Genomic DNA, 17125 nt, shown 5'->3' with positions numbered 1-17125 from the left:
GTGCATGTGTGCGTGTACATGTGCATGCAAGACAGAGCGGTTTGTATTTGGAGGAGTTGTCCTAATATCTCACTTGGAAAAGGCACTTAAAATGCAAAGGAGGTTTTCTATACGGTACTACATATAGCTCTTTTTCAGAAGCGACCTGGCCACAAATGATAGCTCAACGCAGTGGCTTATCACGTGGACATTTATAGTAGCTAAATATTCGAATTGCATGTCGATTCTAAAAAAAAGCTAGAGGTCCTTGGATAAAATCCAATCGACACGGGGAGAAGACTCAAACGACAAATATACAGGCATCAGGGTTGCGATCGAGCCCACGACCTCCCGTAAACTGGGCGAGTAGACTAACATCTCAACACTGTGGTGCCCATACGTTTGTTTAGATTTTTTCAAGCATCCTGATGACTTCACACAATATTTACATTCACAGCCATGCAGAGTTGCCAAGCAGAGGGAAGTTTTGCGCTGTTATTCGTGACTGTCAGCTGTCAGCTGTCAAACCTTTGTGCTTATGAATTGCTCATTCCCCATTATCCTCCATCCACGAGGGGACAGCCCCTTGTGGAAAGTAAGCGTCCTCAAAACTCCCTAGCCTATTACATTGTTCATGCTCTTATAAACAGTGGCTTGTAGCATACCAACTAGCTTTAACCCAGTGGCTGAAGTTCAATTTTCGTATTTCTTCGTGTGATCTCGCGTGTGAGGACATGTGTGTGTGTGTGTGATCTCGTGTTTGAGAACACGTGTGTGTGATCTCGTGTGTGAGGACACGTGTGTGTGTGTGATCTCGTGTGTGAGAACACGTGTGTGTGATCTCATGTGTCAGGACACGACTTTTTGTGATCTCATGTGTGAGACCACGTGTGTGTGATCTCGTGTGTGAGGACACGTGTGTGTGTGTGTGATCTCGTGTGTGAGAACACGTGTGTGTGATCTCATGTGTCAGGACACGACTTTTTGTGATCTCATGTGTGAGACCACGTGTGTGTGATCTCGTGTGTGAGGACACGTGTGTGTGTGTGTGTGATGTCGTGTGTGAGAACACGTGTGTGTGTGTGTGTGTGATGTCGTGTGTGAGGACACGTGTGTGTGTGTAAATGCATGGGACGGCCATACACTCAAATATAACTTGATCGGATGATGCGTGGCAGGGCCCCTAATGGGACATGGTGGCCAGCACCGTCCCCCCCCACTCCTGTTGTGTGGGCGTGTATTGGTTTTGTCTTTATCCTCTCCTGATCAATTTTAGGTTATCAATTTTTTTATTAAAAATGTTCAACATAATTGCATGTGTCACGGCCTGAAATGAATGAGGCTTGACAGCACTGCAACTTTAAATATAAAAAAAAAAACTTTCATATAATTGCAAGTTTAACTTATTTTTCCGGTGAATTACACATTAAGTCACGCAACGCTCTGGATAGTTCCGTTCTTTATTTGTAGAATTCCATTGGCATTGTTTGGTTTATGTTTACGTTTTCCATTTGGATGGGTTAATAATCGTTGACTTCCCTATCCAGAGGCTGGCCTCGTTCAGGGCTTTTAAAAGCAAATTTATTGCCACTGTTCTTTTCTTCTTCAAATTTGACATCGTGGCCATTCCAGCACCACGCATGTTCACTTACTTTTTCGCACTCATGTCAATAAACCCATCCCGGCAGAAGTAATTATTCTGAGAACTCACTAGGTGACTGAGCATCAATCACCTCGGACTATTGGGTAATTAAATTGCCTTTTTCAGAGTTGGAGAGATTTTTTTCTCTTTCACTTTTTTCCACAGTACCATACGGCAGTTGTGCTTTTGGAATCTGTAGATCAGTCTTTCATGTTTCGGGCCACACATTTAATGATCTGGCTCTCCAAAGCCCCTGAACATTGAGCAACATAAAATGTTATATCACTCAACGGTGGACTCAGGGCCCCCCCTCCGTGATGCTGATGAAGCGGCTGTCGCCAGGCTTTCCAAGACGAACAAACGATAATCATAATAATAAATAATCTATAAATTATACGTCATCATTTACCTAAAAAAAGCCTCATTAAGTCAAAAAAACTTTGGAGGGGCCTAGTTTGGGAACTTTAGCCAATTGGTTGTTATATTAGCACAGGAGAGGTAATGATACTATCCAGAGAAAATACGCGGGTGTGAGGGGACCGCAATCAAAAGTTTAACACTTGGATGAAGCAACCGACTGAGTGTGCACTTAGTGGAATGACGCTAACGCAATCTCAAATAAATAGAAATTAATGTGAGGCGGATGTCCCATCCAGAACTCCGAACCCGGAACCTCAAACGCATTGGCTTGTCGCACAAGACACAAAGCCTAATTAGCAGTGTCCGTCTGTGCTTCCCTGACAGCTGCTCTTACAAACACAGTACAGTACTTACAAACCCACCATTCTTTAAAGCAGATGCCTTAACATTGGCTTACTTGTTTACGTGTCTATTGTGTGTGGGTTTTTTTCTCTGCAGGACATTCAGATGGTGCAGATTAACCCATCGAGGGAAAGGTCAGTAAAGTCTTATAATTGAAGGTGTTCATGTTCTCACTGTTGAGAGTAGCTACTCAGCGTGCGCTGGGCGAGAGTAGGCACTTCACTCGTTGATGTCCGTACAACGAGAGAACCGAGAACACGACCAGAGTCGCACTGGTTACAACTATCTAATCTAAGCGCCAATTCCAACTAAAAAAGCAACAACCATTTAACGTACCCACATGCAACCGCACTTGCACCGACACAGGCGTTGAGAGGAATTAGCACGTTAACTCTATCAAAGGCTCAAAATTAACTCATTAACTCCGAAGCCCGGTTAACGTCCTGTGCTCCGTGTGTAATAAAAATGTTCTGCTTCTGGACGAGTGCAGGCGCGGAGGCTTTCCTCCGTCCGTTCTCGTCCACAAACAACCCTTTGACTTGGCAGCTATCACCCGGACCAGTGATCGGTATAGGGGCTCCCCACAGTCCCCTCTCAGTCCACCCAGAGAAAGTGTCCCCCCCCCACCCTTCCCGGGGTGGACAGCACTAGCAGTCTTCCCAACAAACGTCTCGTAAATCAGCCCCTCACGACGACCCCTCATGATCCCCCCCCCCTCCCTGTTCAGTCTGTGAAATTCCCCCCAAAAAATGTTTGTCACATCCCTGCCTGATCCGGGCCTGTGCCTACTGGACGTATGCGACAAAGAGCTTTATAGCTCCTCACATTCCTCCAATATGAATACATGTTCTGATTTCGATCTTTGAGCCTCTTGAGAGCATTGGCAGACATTCCCCCATATGTGGAGGTTGCCCTCGAGCAAAGGGCTCCTCTGCCCCGAGGGGCCTCGAGTTGTTTTGGCCTACAAAGCCTTTGAAATCAACCTTGGGCTCAGCCTCGCTGCCGCACACATTTCTCACTTGCAGGGATCAAAGAGCCTCCAATTACTTTGAAGTAATTTGAATCCTAATTAAATTGGAACTTCAAACACAAACACGGTTCCCACATTCTGCCAGCAGAGGTGGTTATGTCCTGATAAATTGAAATAATTTCAGTCTACAGAAGTGTTTATTCATTGATCACCCCAGTTGTCGTTGACTTTGAAACCAATTTCGCGACAATGTGTGTTTAGAATGTGATGCTAAAATACAGAATGTGATGCTAAAATATATGTAGCGCCAACTGAAAGTTCAAAGGTCACCCTTGCTCATGGGCAGTGCTCATCTCTGTTGGTGTCCTTGAGCCGGTGGTAGAAACTCTGCACGACTTTGGTGGAGCCAATCTCTCCATAGTACAATCACTGTTGACGTCCCACAAAGTGGAGCCAATGTCATTGGCCCTCGAGGGTTGAACGACTGATGAGCATTTTAAGTCTTTGCCATCCGAATTTCAGTTGTATTCTCTCACTGGCCAAAATTATATCCATATGATGAGGATGTTTTCATATGTTGTACCAAAATTGGAGCTTTCAACTACATTTGGTTAAGTCTTAAACCATTAGTTGGTGCTGTGTACAATCATCGCTGATGGGGAGACGCAGGCGGCCGGATGTGGTGCTGGCCACAGTATTCCCTCACATGCCATGCTGGTCTTAACCATTTCCCATTCCAAGATGTCTGCAAGTTGCAGGGTGGGTGTCCCATTCACCGCTAAATCTTGGAACACGCCAGCGGCTCAGCATTCATTTTATTTAGAGCAGCGTAGCGCCGTTGTTTTTAAAGACGTTGTGCTCACCGCAGAAAACTGTCGCGACACGACCGCCGCACTCGACGATAGCTGTCGCCAAATTGTGCTGCATGCCCTCCCGCATGGCCTAGTGGCAGCCTCGGTACTGATGAAGTTACTTCAGTTTTTCTACCCAGTTCGTATGTGTACGTCATCGGAATGGAATCATAAGAAAGACTGATCACGTACGTGATCGGAACAGGAAAAGAGTTAATGTGTGCTCATTATCAGCACTTGCTGATAGAAAGTCTATAACTCAAAATGGGGACTATTATTTAATTCTTCAAATAAATACTTGCAATAAGGCTAATTGCATTTTTAGAATAAACATGAGCACTTTAAGTGCTGCCAGAGTGTCATATTATGCTAACATAATAAATCTGTAACTTATATCAGCGAATAATATGTAAACTAAGGATCCCATTTGCAATTACATAACATTCATCATATCGAGTTCCTGTCACACAGGTTCGTTAGCTTTGTCCTCTGAGTGAGGGCAGTCGTGGCGCAGGAGTTTGAGCACTTTGTTGCAAGCCTGGAGACTGAGTTTAAATTCCAGCTATGGTTAAAAATCAGTGAAATATATATCTGAACCAGTTCTGGGCCTCCATTAGGTTAACTTAAGGCTGAAATGAGTATCTGGTGCGGTGTGAAACCATCAACACTGGGGAGATGAAGGCGGCTGGGAGTGGTGCTTATCATGCCGCCCTCTCGTGAGTCACGTCGCCCGTAATACGTCTTGCTAGTGGCACTTCTCCAGGAATCTGTATGGCAGTAGGGGGGACAATTTGTCTTCATGTGTGTGTGTGTGGGGAGTGATAGTGTAGCGGTGTAGCGGTTATCTCGCTGTGCCATGAACCCAGAGACACGAGTACGACTCTCGCTCATGTCCAACTTCAGTGACGGTCATCTGAACCGGTTCTGGGCCTTCCCTAGGTCGACTCAGCCTTACATGAGAACCAGGCGGCCGGGCGTGGTGCTGGCCACTCAGCCCCACGTGTGCTGTGCCGGCCTTCATAGGTGCTCGCTACCAGCACTTGTCCCAACAATTTGTTAAGCATATCCGGGGGATCTTTGTCTTTGTGTTTAATAAAGGAGTCGCTCCCAGCGAAGGCGTTTTGAAGAGGAGCTGAACGAAAGAATGATTCAAGCCATTGAAGGCATCAACTCACAGAAGTAAGTCGTGCGTAGTGCGTGGCCGCACAGAGGCAAGGCCATGAGTTTACCAATGGCGGCATTGCACACATCCAGCCGACGTGCCGCATGAAGGTGGCGTCGTTACAGGAGGCAGGGCGAGAAACACATTGCCCCCTCCATGGTGTCTTGTTTAAACACTCTGGGTTTTCTGAGTCTCTCAGAGAGCTGAATCAAACCGCATGTAGGTATTGAGGTTATTATCCTTACTTATCATGTCCAATGGTTGAGGACATATTATCTTCAACCTCAAATAAAGGTTGGGTAGAACTCAGTTCAATTGCCCAGTGGTGTAAATTCCACATTCCTATGACAGGGACTATTTATTCTCTTGAATTTCAACATGGTGGTCGAGCATCACCTGGTTGTGTATGTTGCTGTATTATCTGGACCGTAAAAGGATTATGATAGTGATAATGATGATGACTGTTATGGGGCTAAATCAACCATTGACAGATTTGCACTCACTGTCTTACAATGCAGAACTCTGCTGCATTGTAAACTCAGCTTCACCTTAGCCACTGTGTGATTGAAAAAGTAATAATTGACAGCCCTTTGTCAGTTTAACACATAGGCTTAGGGTTAGATCGCATTATCATAAATGTGTCGCAACCCTCCACCACCCGGCACGGCCAATCAATAAAAAATGTGTCACGTTAACAAAACGCCAATTAGTTATTTCTTCAGCCCACCGGTGTGTTTGAAAGGTGAATCCACCACATTTATAATTTGAGTACGACGTTTCGCTAGCAATTACATCCAGCATCTTCGGGCGATTTGCCAGAATAGTGAAGCCATCCACCTGCTTCCAGTCGTAAATAGTGCAGGACGACGTCATCATTAGTGAACCACTGAACCCCATTAGGTTTCGAGATCAGATGTGGATGTGGGGGGGGTATTGTAGTTATATAATAGATCAGTAATCAGCCATTTAGTATGTGACTCCTCTATAAGGAATTTCAATGTGTATTGTGTATTACTTAATGATATGCTTCCAGGCTGTGCTGAGTCTATAGCTATCACATCGGGTGAAATTATTTGTATTCTTCTTAATTTCGATTGATTCTCTAGTTAGTCTTGGCCAGTACTAATTGCACATAACGAGGCAGAGAAGACTAGACACGAGGTTGCCAAAATAATCGAGAATAGCAAAATACCAAAAATAAATATTAGCTTTGGCGAAGCAAAAGCCTTAAGAGAGCTTCGATTAAATAAATAAATTTAAATTCTGGCAGCTGATAAAGGCCGCACTACTGTAGTGATGTTCCGAACAGATTATGATAATACAATTAAAGATTTACTGAAGGAAGATACCTATATTAAAATTAAACGAGATCCAACCAATACTTTAGAACGCAAGACTCCTGCAATCATTGAAAATTCATTCATCCCCAAGACTCAGCAATACCAAAGTAAGCCACGGGCCTCAAAGCCACCAAGATTGTATGAGCTACCAAATATTCGTAAAATCGGTATCCCATTACGATCCATATTACGTACAATAGGTTCTGCCACATATAAATTAGCAAAATATGTAACTAAACAAATACAGCTCTACATCGGTAGGACATCTTAATTTTTAATAAATTCAGAACATCTTGTGAATTTGATTAAAGGTAGTAAACTTAACCCTTAATGATATTCTGGTGAGTTTCGATGTATTTACTCTTTTCACTAAGGTTCCAGTTAATTAATCACATAAATTACTTAATACACTAGTACAGAAGACAGGTTTACCAGAAGATATTCCTAAACTAGCTGACCATTGTCTAAATAACACTTATGTTTCTGATGGAGAGGTGACTTCTTTAAACAAAAGGAAGGAGCAGCAAATTTGTACATGGAAAACTTTTAAACAAGAGCACTTGCCTCAAGTACATTAAAACTATCTTTTTGGTTTAGATATGTCGATGAGCTTTCTCAATGATAAAAGAGGGATGACATTGTCATCCTCTCTGCCGACAAGGGCAATGCCACAGTCATCATGGACAAAACCACATACAATAATACAATTCAGGACCTACTTAATGATGGTAGCTATACAAAAATTAAAAGAGACCCCACCAACAACCTTGTTACAAAAACCAACAACATCATTACTGATTCGACATATTTAATCGAACAAACCAAGCGGGTTTCCTTAAATCCATCTGCTGCTAGACCACCAGATTATATGACTTTCCAAAAATCCATAAAGAAGGGACACCCCTTCGTCCTATTGTCTCCACGATTGACTCACCCACTTACAAACTGGCCTGATTTCTGTCTGAGACCTTACAACCATTCACTGGTAAGAGCGCCTCAGCTGTACTTAACTCGGCTCACTTGGTATCATTAATCAATGATATCTCACTATATACAGGTGATTTGCTCGTTAGTTTCGATGTCGTCTCTTTGTTTACCAAAATTCCTGTGCCTGACACCATTGCAATCATTGAAAATTTGGTCCAACAAGGACTGAATACTGATGTACCGGCCCTGGTTAGACACTGCCTCACCAACACTTCACCTGGAATGGAACATTCTACAAACAAGTTGAAGGCATCTCAATGGGTTCTCCCTTATCTCCGTTTGTAGCCAATCTTGTCATGGAAAAATTTGAGACAGACGCCATCCAGGCATCCAATCTACGTCCGTCCTTGTGAAAGAGATATGTAGATGACATGTTCGTCATCTGGCGACATGGCCGACCAGCTCTGAACCAATTCCTCAACCACATCAATTCCATACACCCAGCCATCAAATTCACCATGGAGGTGGAAAAGGATGGCAAGCTACCATTCTTGGATGTTTTAATTGAAAAGAGACCAGATGGCTCAATGGGCCACTCTGTCTACAGGAAAGCCAGCCCTACGGATGCCTACCTAAAACCTGACTCCCACCACCATCCATCCAAGAAGAAGTCCCTTATCAAAACTCTACACCATAGAGCTCAATGAATTTCCGACCATAATCACCTAGCCAGTGAACTGGAACACGTACACCAGGCCCTCAAGATGAATGGATATTCAGACGACACAATCCGTGAAGATATCACCCCAACCTTGGGAAAGAACCATCTCAGGACCCAATCAAAATCATCACCTTGCCTTACATAGCAGGGGTCACCAAAAAGATTTCCAAAATCATGAGCAAACACAAGATCCAGGTTCGATTCAACACAGTACATAAAATTCGTGATCTGATCCCATCCGTGGAGGATGTGATCCCTGACATGCAATACTCCGGCATCTACAAACTAAGCCGTGTCTGCAGCACTAGTTACATTGGGGAAACTAAGCGACGTGTCTCGGACCGCGTTCGTGAGCAGGCTGATCATTGATTTAATGCGGTTGGCTCACACGAAATTGATTTCTCTAAGACGAAGGTACTTTGCAAACCCACTGGCTATCAACAAAGATTTGTTCATGAAGCCATCCATATATACAGACATAGACACAATTTCAACTGAGAGGATGGGTATGAACTCACCAATGACTGGAAGTACGTTATCAACCAGTTTAAGTCATAACTGGCTGTAATGTTTCCATTTTAGCACTGTACACTGCTCACCAGTTTTTTAACCCCTCACATCAACATAACCTTCTCTGCCCTAAATGCGGAGGCACATGGTTTTTTTATTTCTCGCATTAACATAAACTCCTCCACCCATGCTGCTGACACTAGAGCTATGCCCATTTTAAACCTTTATAAACAGTTTGCCTTTACAGGCTGACCCCTGTTTTTTTCTCCTGATGACGACCGCTTGTGTTGTGATCGAAACGTTGCAGGTTTTTGTTATAATATTTTTTTTAACCTATCTACGTGACTTTACCGAAAGACCCAAAGAATATGTCGATGACACTTTGGTTTTCTGGCCACATAGTAAAGATACACTTAATGGATTTTTAAATAATCTCAATGCACAAAACCCGGCCATCCAGTGATCAGATTATCAAAACAATTAAAATATCATATATCTCAGGAGTAACTGATGAATTAGCCCGTGTTTTGCAAAAGCAAAACATTAAAGTAAAATTTGGTATGGTACACAAAATAAAAAAAACTAAAGATGGATTACCGAAGTTATCAACATAAGTTGTATATCAGATCAATTGCTAATGCGGTAAATGCTATATTGAACAGACGGGACGTAACATTAGCGTAAGACTAAAAGAACACCAAAGTAACATTAAATTATCTCAAACACAACTGTCGGCAGTAGCAGAACAGGCTCGCCAACAAGAACATTCAATTGATTTTGATAACGTTGAAGTGTTATGCAAAACTAATTATTACTGGCCAAGACTAATTAGAGAATCAATCGAAATTGAGAAGAATACAAATAATTTTAACCGCTCTGATAGCTACAGGCTTAGTGCAGCCTGGAAGCGTATTATTACGTAATACACAATACATATTGCAATTCATTATAGAGGAATCACATACTAATTAACTGATTACTAATCTATTATATAATTACAATACCCTCCCCCCCACCTCCGCCTCTGATCTCGAAACCTGGTGGGGTTCAAAAATAATGACGTTGTCCTTCACTATTTAAGACCGGAAGCAGGTGGATGGCTTTACTATTCTGGCAAATCGCCTGAAAATGCTGGATGTAATTACCAGCGAAACGTCGTACAACTCAAATTGTAAATGTTGTGGATTCACTCTTCAAACACACCGGTAGGCTATAGAAGAAACTAAGTGGCGTTTTGTTAACGTGACACATTTTTTTACTGATTGGCCGTGTCGGGTGGTGGAGGGTTGCGACACATTTATAATAACGCGATCTAACCCAAAAATCTTTATTATGAAGCCCTTTGTCAATCTGCTGCTGGCTAACAGGGCTCCCTATGCTGTGTCAATCATGAGGTTTTTTTGGCTATATACAGCACTGAGACATTCTGAGTCAATTTGAATTTGATTAAGGTATCACTCGCCACTGATGCTAGCTATGGTTGGAAATTGAGCGAACGTGCTTCAGTTGGTGAGAGACATGTTATTGCCCTTGGAAAGAATGATGGGCTTAGTTGATCCATCATTGCGATTTTAACTCACTATTTTCAATTGGGAATTCAGTGCTCAAATCGATGTGTTCAGCGAGGGAGATTGTTGTTTTGTTTAATGTTATCAAGCAACAGTGCCAATTGGTAGATGGAAAAACAAACCAGCACACTCTCTGTGGCATATTTATTATTTTATCTGGAGAGATTAAAAACACTTGAAATGAGTACATTTCAAATTAATATTGCAAATGCTGTGAGCTATTACCGCACTCCGGCAGCAATAAACTGCGGGGACATTCATTAAAACATAAAATGCCTCATTTCCCCTTCACTGGGTTGGGGCCTCGGGTTGCCCTGCTGTGCACAAGCTGTAGACAGAAAAGATTGTCTTTGGAAATTATCTTTAATGTGGAAAGAGTTTCCAGAGGTAAATTTACATTGTGTGAGTTTCTCATGCTTCTAGAACGACACTCCTACTGTTGATTACCGCGCTCTACAAACCTTACCCTGAACTGAAAGCCTACTGACAATTATGCTTGGCTAATTGTGCATGACAAAAATCACAAACGAGGAAGTGTTGCAACGTGCCCAAAAAACAAACCTCGAAGTGGACCTCGCAGCTGATGTTGACCGGACTTTCACTCCATAGGAGTGACAGCAGGTGTTTTAAGCTCACACTATATGGGGAACTAAAAGTGGGCAAGAGCTCTCCTGGAGGACAACGACTCATAAGCTACACAGATAACTCTTATACCAATTTGCTGTACAGCCAATCATTAGGCCATTATATTTGCTGCTTCGTCCATCACTAAACTCCGCCATCGCGCGCCCTCTTCTTCCTTTCCATGCTTGTGCCCTCACCTTTTTTGCTCCACAGGCAGTGGCTCAAATCAGAGGACATCCAGAGATTCTCACTCTTCTTCAACGACAGAGCCTTCGAGAAAGAGGTGGGTTCATCGTTCAATAGTGAGCACAGAAGCGAGCCCAGGCCTGGGCAAAGCCACAAAGCCTCACAGCGCGATTACATGGGCAATCAATGGTGGTGTACTAAAAACAAACAATTGGGTAAGTAGGGTGGGTCTTGGATAGGATACATATAGCCACTTTTGGATTCATAAATGCGTTTTAGATGCTGGAAGAATGTTTGTACTGTTTTATGGGTGAGAGAGCTAAACCTAAGCAGCTTTAAAAAGCAGTGTCTGGCTTCGAAATGTAAACGCGGGATAGGCTAAGACACTTGGAAGTTTTGGAGTAGACTGTGTCAAAAACACATTGTTAACATACTCAGGAAGAGGTGGTTGCAATGCTGCGCTCATTACCATGCAGGGTGGACTGTGCAGGTGTCCTGGGGCAGTCGTTGGAGCTGCCCCCTTTAGATCACAATGGGGAAGACCTTGCGCTCCATGGCTGGACACTTTAAGGGCAGCCAGTGGAGGCTGGGAGTCAACTATACAATCTCTGAGGAATCTAGCAGAAGGAAGGAAGCATTGTGAAGATGTGTTGACGTCAGTCGTATTAGCCGTTGTGACCTCTTCACCTTGATAAAATATGAATGTTTAATTTGTACTATGGGAACCTCATTTGCCAGTTAAAATATGATAATTGGTTCTTTACCCTTCTATCTGGCAACAAAACTGACACCTTTTTACAAGGAGTCATGTTTGCATAGACCGCAATACCTGCAGTCATAATACAAACAAAAGAACATAACTCTGATAATGTGCACTGTCCTTGAAGTTGATTGGTCCACACCCGAGACAGCTTTCCTTAGAGCCTAGTCTCATATGGGTTGGACCAGATGACGCCAAAAGGCGCACAACTCAAGGACAATGCACCATCAGAGTATGAGAGCTCGGGGCAAGCATCTACACTATGGGAACCTCATTTGCCAGTTAAAATATGATAATTGGTTCTTTACCCTTCTATCTGGCAACAAAACTGACACCTTTTTACAAGGAGTCATGTTTGCATAGACCGCAATACCTGCAGTCATAATACAAACAAAAGAACATAACTCTGATAATGTGCACTGTCCTTGAAGTTGATTGGTCCACACCCGAGACAGCTTTCCTTAGAGCCTAGTCTCATATGGGTTGGACCAGATGACGCCAAAAGGCGCACAACTCAAGGACAATGCACCATCAGAGTATGAGAGCTCGGGGCAAGCATCTACACTATGGGAACCTCATTTGCCAGTTAAAATATGATAATTGGTTCTTTACCCTTCTATCTGGCAACAAAACTGACACCTTTTTACAAGGAGTCATGTTTGCATAGACCGCAATACCTGCAGTCATAATACAAACAAAAGAACATAAGAACATAACTCAGAGTTATGTTCTTTTGTTTGTATTATGACTGCAGGTATTGCGGTCTATGCAAACATGACTCCTTGTAAAAAGGTGTCAGTTTTGTTGCCAGATAGAAGGGTAAAGAACCAATTATCATATTTTAACTGGCAAATGAGGTTCCCATAGTGTAGATGCTTGCCCCGAGCTCTCATACTCTGATGGTGCATTGTCCTTGAGTTGTGCGCCTTTTGGCGTCATCTGGTCCAACCCATATGAGACTAGGCTCTAAGGAAAGCTGTCTCGGGTGTGGACCAATCAACTTCAAGGACAGTGCACATTATCAGAGTTATGTTCTTTTGTTTGTATTATGACTGCAGGTATTGCGGTCTATGCAAACATGACTCCTTGTAAAAAGGTGTCAGTTTTGTTGCCAGATAGAAGGGTAAAGAACCAATTATCATATTTTAACTGGCAAATGAGGTTCCCATAGTGTAGATGCTTGCCCCGAGCTCTCATACTCTGATGGTGCATTGTCCTTGAGTTGTGCGCCTTTTGGCGTCATCTGGTCCAACCCATATGAGACTAGGCTCTAAGGAAAGCTGTCTCGGGTGTGGACCAATCAACTTCAAGGACAGTGCACATTATCAGAGTTATGTTCTTTTGTTTGTATTATGACTGCAGGTATTGCGGTCTATGCAAACATGACTCCTTGTAAAAAGGTGTCAGTTTTGTTTAATTTGTATCAGGGTATTGTTTGGGCTTGGAAACCCTCGCCAGCATTGAGATAGCATACAGATCGATTTGACTAATAATTGGATACTGCACATTGCAATATCGTATACTGTAAATGCTTGGGTCAATTTGATCATGTAAATATATTTGTGTTACAAGCGTCACCTGCATGTTATGTTTTTTTAATATGTGTGTGTGTTTGTGCTGTCTGTGGATTGGGATGTTGTGTGTGCTGTGTGTGGAATGGGATGATGTGTGTGTGTGTGTTATTGGACATTGCAGTACAGAAATACCACACTTCCAGACATCAAGCACTACGTATCCTGTGCCTGCCTCATCTTCTTTTGCATCTTTGTTGTTCAGATATTTGTGGTGCCCAAGTGAGTACAATGATATATCCCCCATGCGTATCTTTCGATTGGGCCAAGTGCGGTTCATGAGCACCGATTGAGGATGGCGTAGCACACGATCTGGGGTGGTGGCGACTGGCACAATTCCAAATCCCCTTTATGCTATCTGCCTCCCAGGCCAGGCTCTTATTCCAATTTCCGCTGGGTGTTTACCATGACCAGGAATTGGAACATGGTTGGTAGAGTTAGTAGCGTACAGCAATGCATATATGCCAAGCTTTAAAAATATCCCTGCTCAAACGAGCATTTGTGCAGCGCTATTCTCCATCAGCGTTCCATATCTAGTTGTGGACATGGTACACTTACTGAGTAGGAGCCAAGTCCCTCTTTATGAGAAGTGCTCTTTAACTTCCAAAACATTTTAACTCATTGTAAAACCCCAGAGGGATCATGTGCTGGGTTGACCCCTGACCCCGGATTTGAACTCAACTTTTTGTTAGTTGAGCACTCCAAACACAGCAGCACCTGGCCAGCATATCTGTACAGTATATAGTATTTTTTTTTATTAATACCCAATATACCAAAGGAGCACACACCACCACCTTGTAAAACTTACCTGTTTAAAATATATTTTTTATATTATTCATCAAAATGAACTAGAGCAGCAGGTATAATTTTACAATACAGTACAATGTCGCATATCCAACCATCACGATTAGCACGGTTGGTTACGTACGGTGCAAAATAAGTTAAACATACATATCCACCCTGACCAATCACCCACCCGCATCCATTGCAGTATTTGTGCAGGGTGTAACTGTCGTTGTCTGTAGATGTTCACGAATCTGACCTCTTTGCGTCTCCACCTGTACCGCGGTCCCCAGCGAGTCGGATATGCAATGTTGTACCGCACTTATTCACTGTCTTTATTTTGACAAATTTTGCTTGTTGAACAAACATCTTACACGTGGCAAGAAGAGCACAATTGCAGCGAAACTTGAATTTTGTTGACATTTGTGTGTGTGTGGGTGTGTGGGTGTGTGGGTGTGTGTGTGTGTGGGTGTATGTGTGGGTGTGTGTGTGTGTGTGGGTGTGTGGGTCCGGCAAAACAACCTCCAACCTCCTACCTCCTCGCGTTGCCGGACGGGCAACACTGTCGTGGGCAGTGCTGTGGGGGGAGGGCCAATGCCTATTGGCCTCTCCCCTCATGGTGTCTGTGACCACCACAGTGGCTAAACGGGGGCTCTGGACGGGTGCGAGGGGCTGGTAACCCCTCCACCTTCAATTAACCACCACTAAACTACGAATTAAACATAAACCTGTAATTAATAAGCTTGTGCCGGAGGCCCCGGGGGGTCAGGCTTTTATGACGTCTCCTGGCCAAACCTCATTTGGCGGAGCCAGGAGATTGAATTTTCACCCTCGGGGCTCCTCCAGAAACAACGAAAAACCATTGCGGATGGGAATGTTCGAACGCTCACTGCGGAGGAGAGGCTGCCACTCCTCTGTCGGGAGCTGGACCGGTACCGCCTGGATCTCTGTGGCATTCAGGAGGTCCGGTGGACCGGTTCTGGCTCCTGCCACCATGAGGGGTGGACAGTCCTCTACTCGGGGCAGGAGACTGCCAAACAACAGGGTGTGGCTCTTCTTATGAACAAAAGAATGAAGGGGGCGTGGGAGCGTGGCGGTGAGGTGTGGGAAGCTGTAAGCCCCAGGATACTTTGGGCTCGCCTTCCCATTAACCAGAGGCGAGGAGTGGTGGTCGTGGTTACTTATGCCCCCACCGAAGACGAACATCCGTGGAGGGATGCAGGCAAAGCCGATGAGTCGGACGCTTTCTATGACCTCCTGTCACAGGTGCTGGCTAAAGTGGCCACTCGGGACAGAGTCATCTTGTTGGGTGACTTCAATGCCCGAGTTGGTCATGATGCTGGCACCTGGTCTGGAGTGATTGGAAGGCATGGGCCAGATCAGCTCAATAATAACGGTAGGAGGCTGCTAGATTTTTGTGCAGCCCATGGGCTTGTAATTACCAACACGCTCTTCCGGCATCGGCGCATCCACACAACATGGATGCATGCCGGGTCCAAGCAAGAACATCTGCTGGACTACATAGTGACGGACCAGCGGATGCGAGCCCATGTTCTTGACACCAGGACCTACCGTGGAGCTGATCTGCCCTCTGACCATCGACTAGTCATCTGTAAGATGCGCCTGCCATTCTTCCACTCCGGTGGTGGGTGTACACCCAGGATCCCATTCCAACCAAAAGTGGCCTGGTCTAAGTTAGCTGATGAAAGTTGCAAGCGAGAATTTCATCATCGCTTGCAGCTGGGGTTGGCATCGTCCCCCACTCCACCTGATGTCGAGGGTAAATGGGCGAGGTTTAAGACTGTGACTCATGCAGCTGCAATGGCTGCTTTGGGTACGCGGTCCAGACCTCCCCGGGAACCCTGGCTGACGGAGGAGGTGTTCAGGTTAATTGAGAAAAAGCGACAGGCCCACTCTCATCGCCTACAGCATCCCACGTCAGAGAATGAGGAGGTTTACCGCAGTCTTCGCTCGGAGGTTCGGAGAGCCGTGAGGCGCTGCAAGGATGGGTGGTGGTCGCGGGTTGCTGAGGAGATGGAGTCTGCCTCAGTAGCCCGCGATCACAAATCACTATTTAACTCCATCAAAAAAGTAACCTGTAGCGCCACACCTATTACCATCATTAGAGGAAAAAACGGTGATCCAATCTCCGACCCCCAGGAACAGGTTTGCAGATTTGCTGAGCATTTCTGTGAGGTCCTGGGGGAGGGAAAATCTCTCAGCCAGGAAAACATCATGGCACAAAGTGGGGATAACCCTGCTGAGGCTGCGGTGCCTCAAATATTGGAAGAGGTCACCCCCTGTGAGTGGCTGGCTGAGGTACCAGCTGTTGAGGAAGTACTGAGGGCGATCCGGAGTCTGAGACCAGGGAAGGCACCGGGCAGAGATGATCTCCCAAGCGAAATGCTGAGGGAGGGTGGCGTTTGTGCACAGACTGCCCTATATGACATCATAACAACAGTCTGGACCACTGGACGGGTTCCGCAGGACTGGAAGGATGCCCTGGTGGTCCCCCTCTTTAAGAAGGGGGACCGTACCGACTGTAACAACTACAGGGGCATCTCACTCCTCAGTGTGCCGGGTAAGGTCCTGGCAAGGATTATTCAACATCGCCTTGCTAGGTATGCTGAGGAGAGGCTTGCGGAGCCCCAATGCGGTTTCAGGAAAGGGCGGTCCTGCACAGATGCCATATTTTCTGTCCGTTTGCTACAGCAGAGGTGTAGGGAATTCCAAAAAGACCTACATCTCTGCTTTATTGACCTGGTCAAG

At 44.7% G+C, this 17125-nt stretch overlaps 1 protein-coding gene across 3 annotated transcripts in view; it reads left to right on the top strand.

Moving 5' to 3' along the window:
- Positions 1-17125, top strand: part of ADCY2 (adenylate cyclase 2) — a 282866-nt gene that overhangs the window by 239953 nt on the left and 25788 nt on the right. For all 3 annotated transcript variants that reach the window (XM_078602107.1, XM_078602109.1, XM_078602110.1), the window contains exons 12-15: positions 2480-2517; positions 5303-5383; positions 11270-11339; positions 13698-13795. In XM_078602107.1, the coding sequence (XP_078458233.1) occupies positions 2480-2517; positions 5303-5383; positions 11270-11339; positions 13698-13795 (287 nt within the window). The remainder of the gene's footprint in view (positions 1-2479; positions 2518-5302; positions 5384-11269; positions 11340-13697; positions 13796-17125) is intronic.

This window comes from Lampetra planeri, chromosome 17, assembly GCF_965212315.1.
Source record: "Lampetra planeri chromosome 17, kcLamPlan1.2.h2, whole genome shotgun sequence".
NCBI lineage: Eukaryota > Metazoa > Chordata > Hyperoartia > Petromyzontiformes > Petromyzontidae > Lampetra > Lampetra planeri.
The sequence above is the reverse complement of the archived record's forward strand: the minus strand, read 5'-3'. Positions and strand labels throughout refer to the sequence as shown.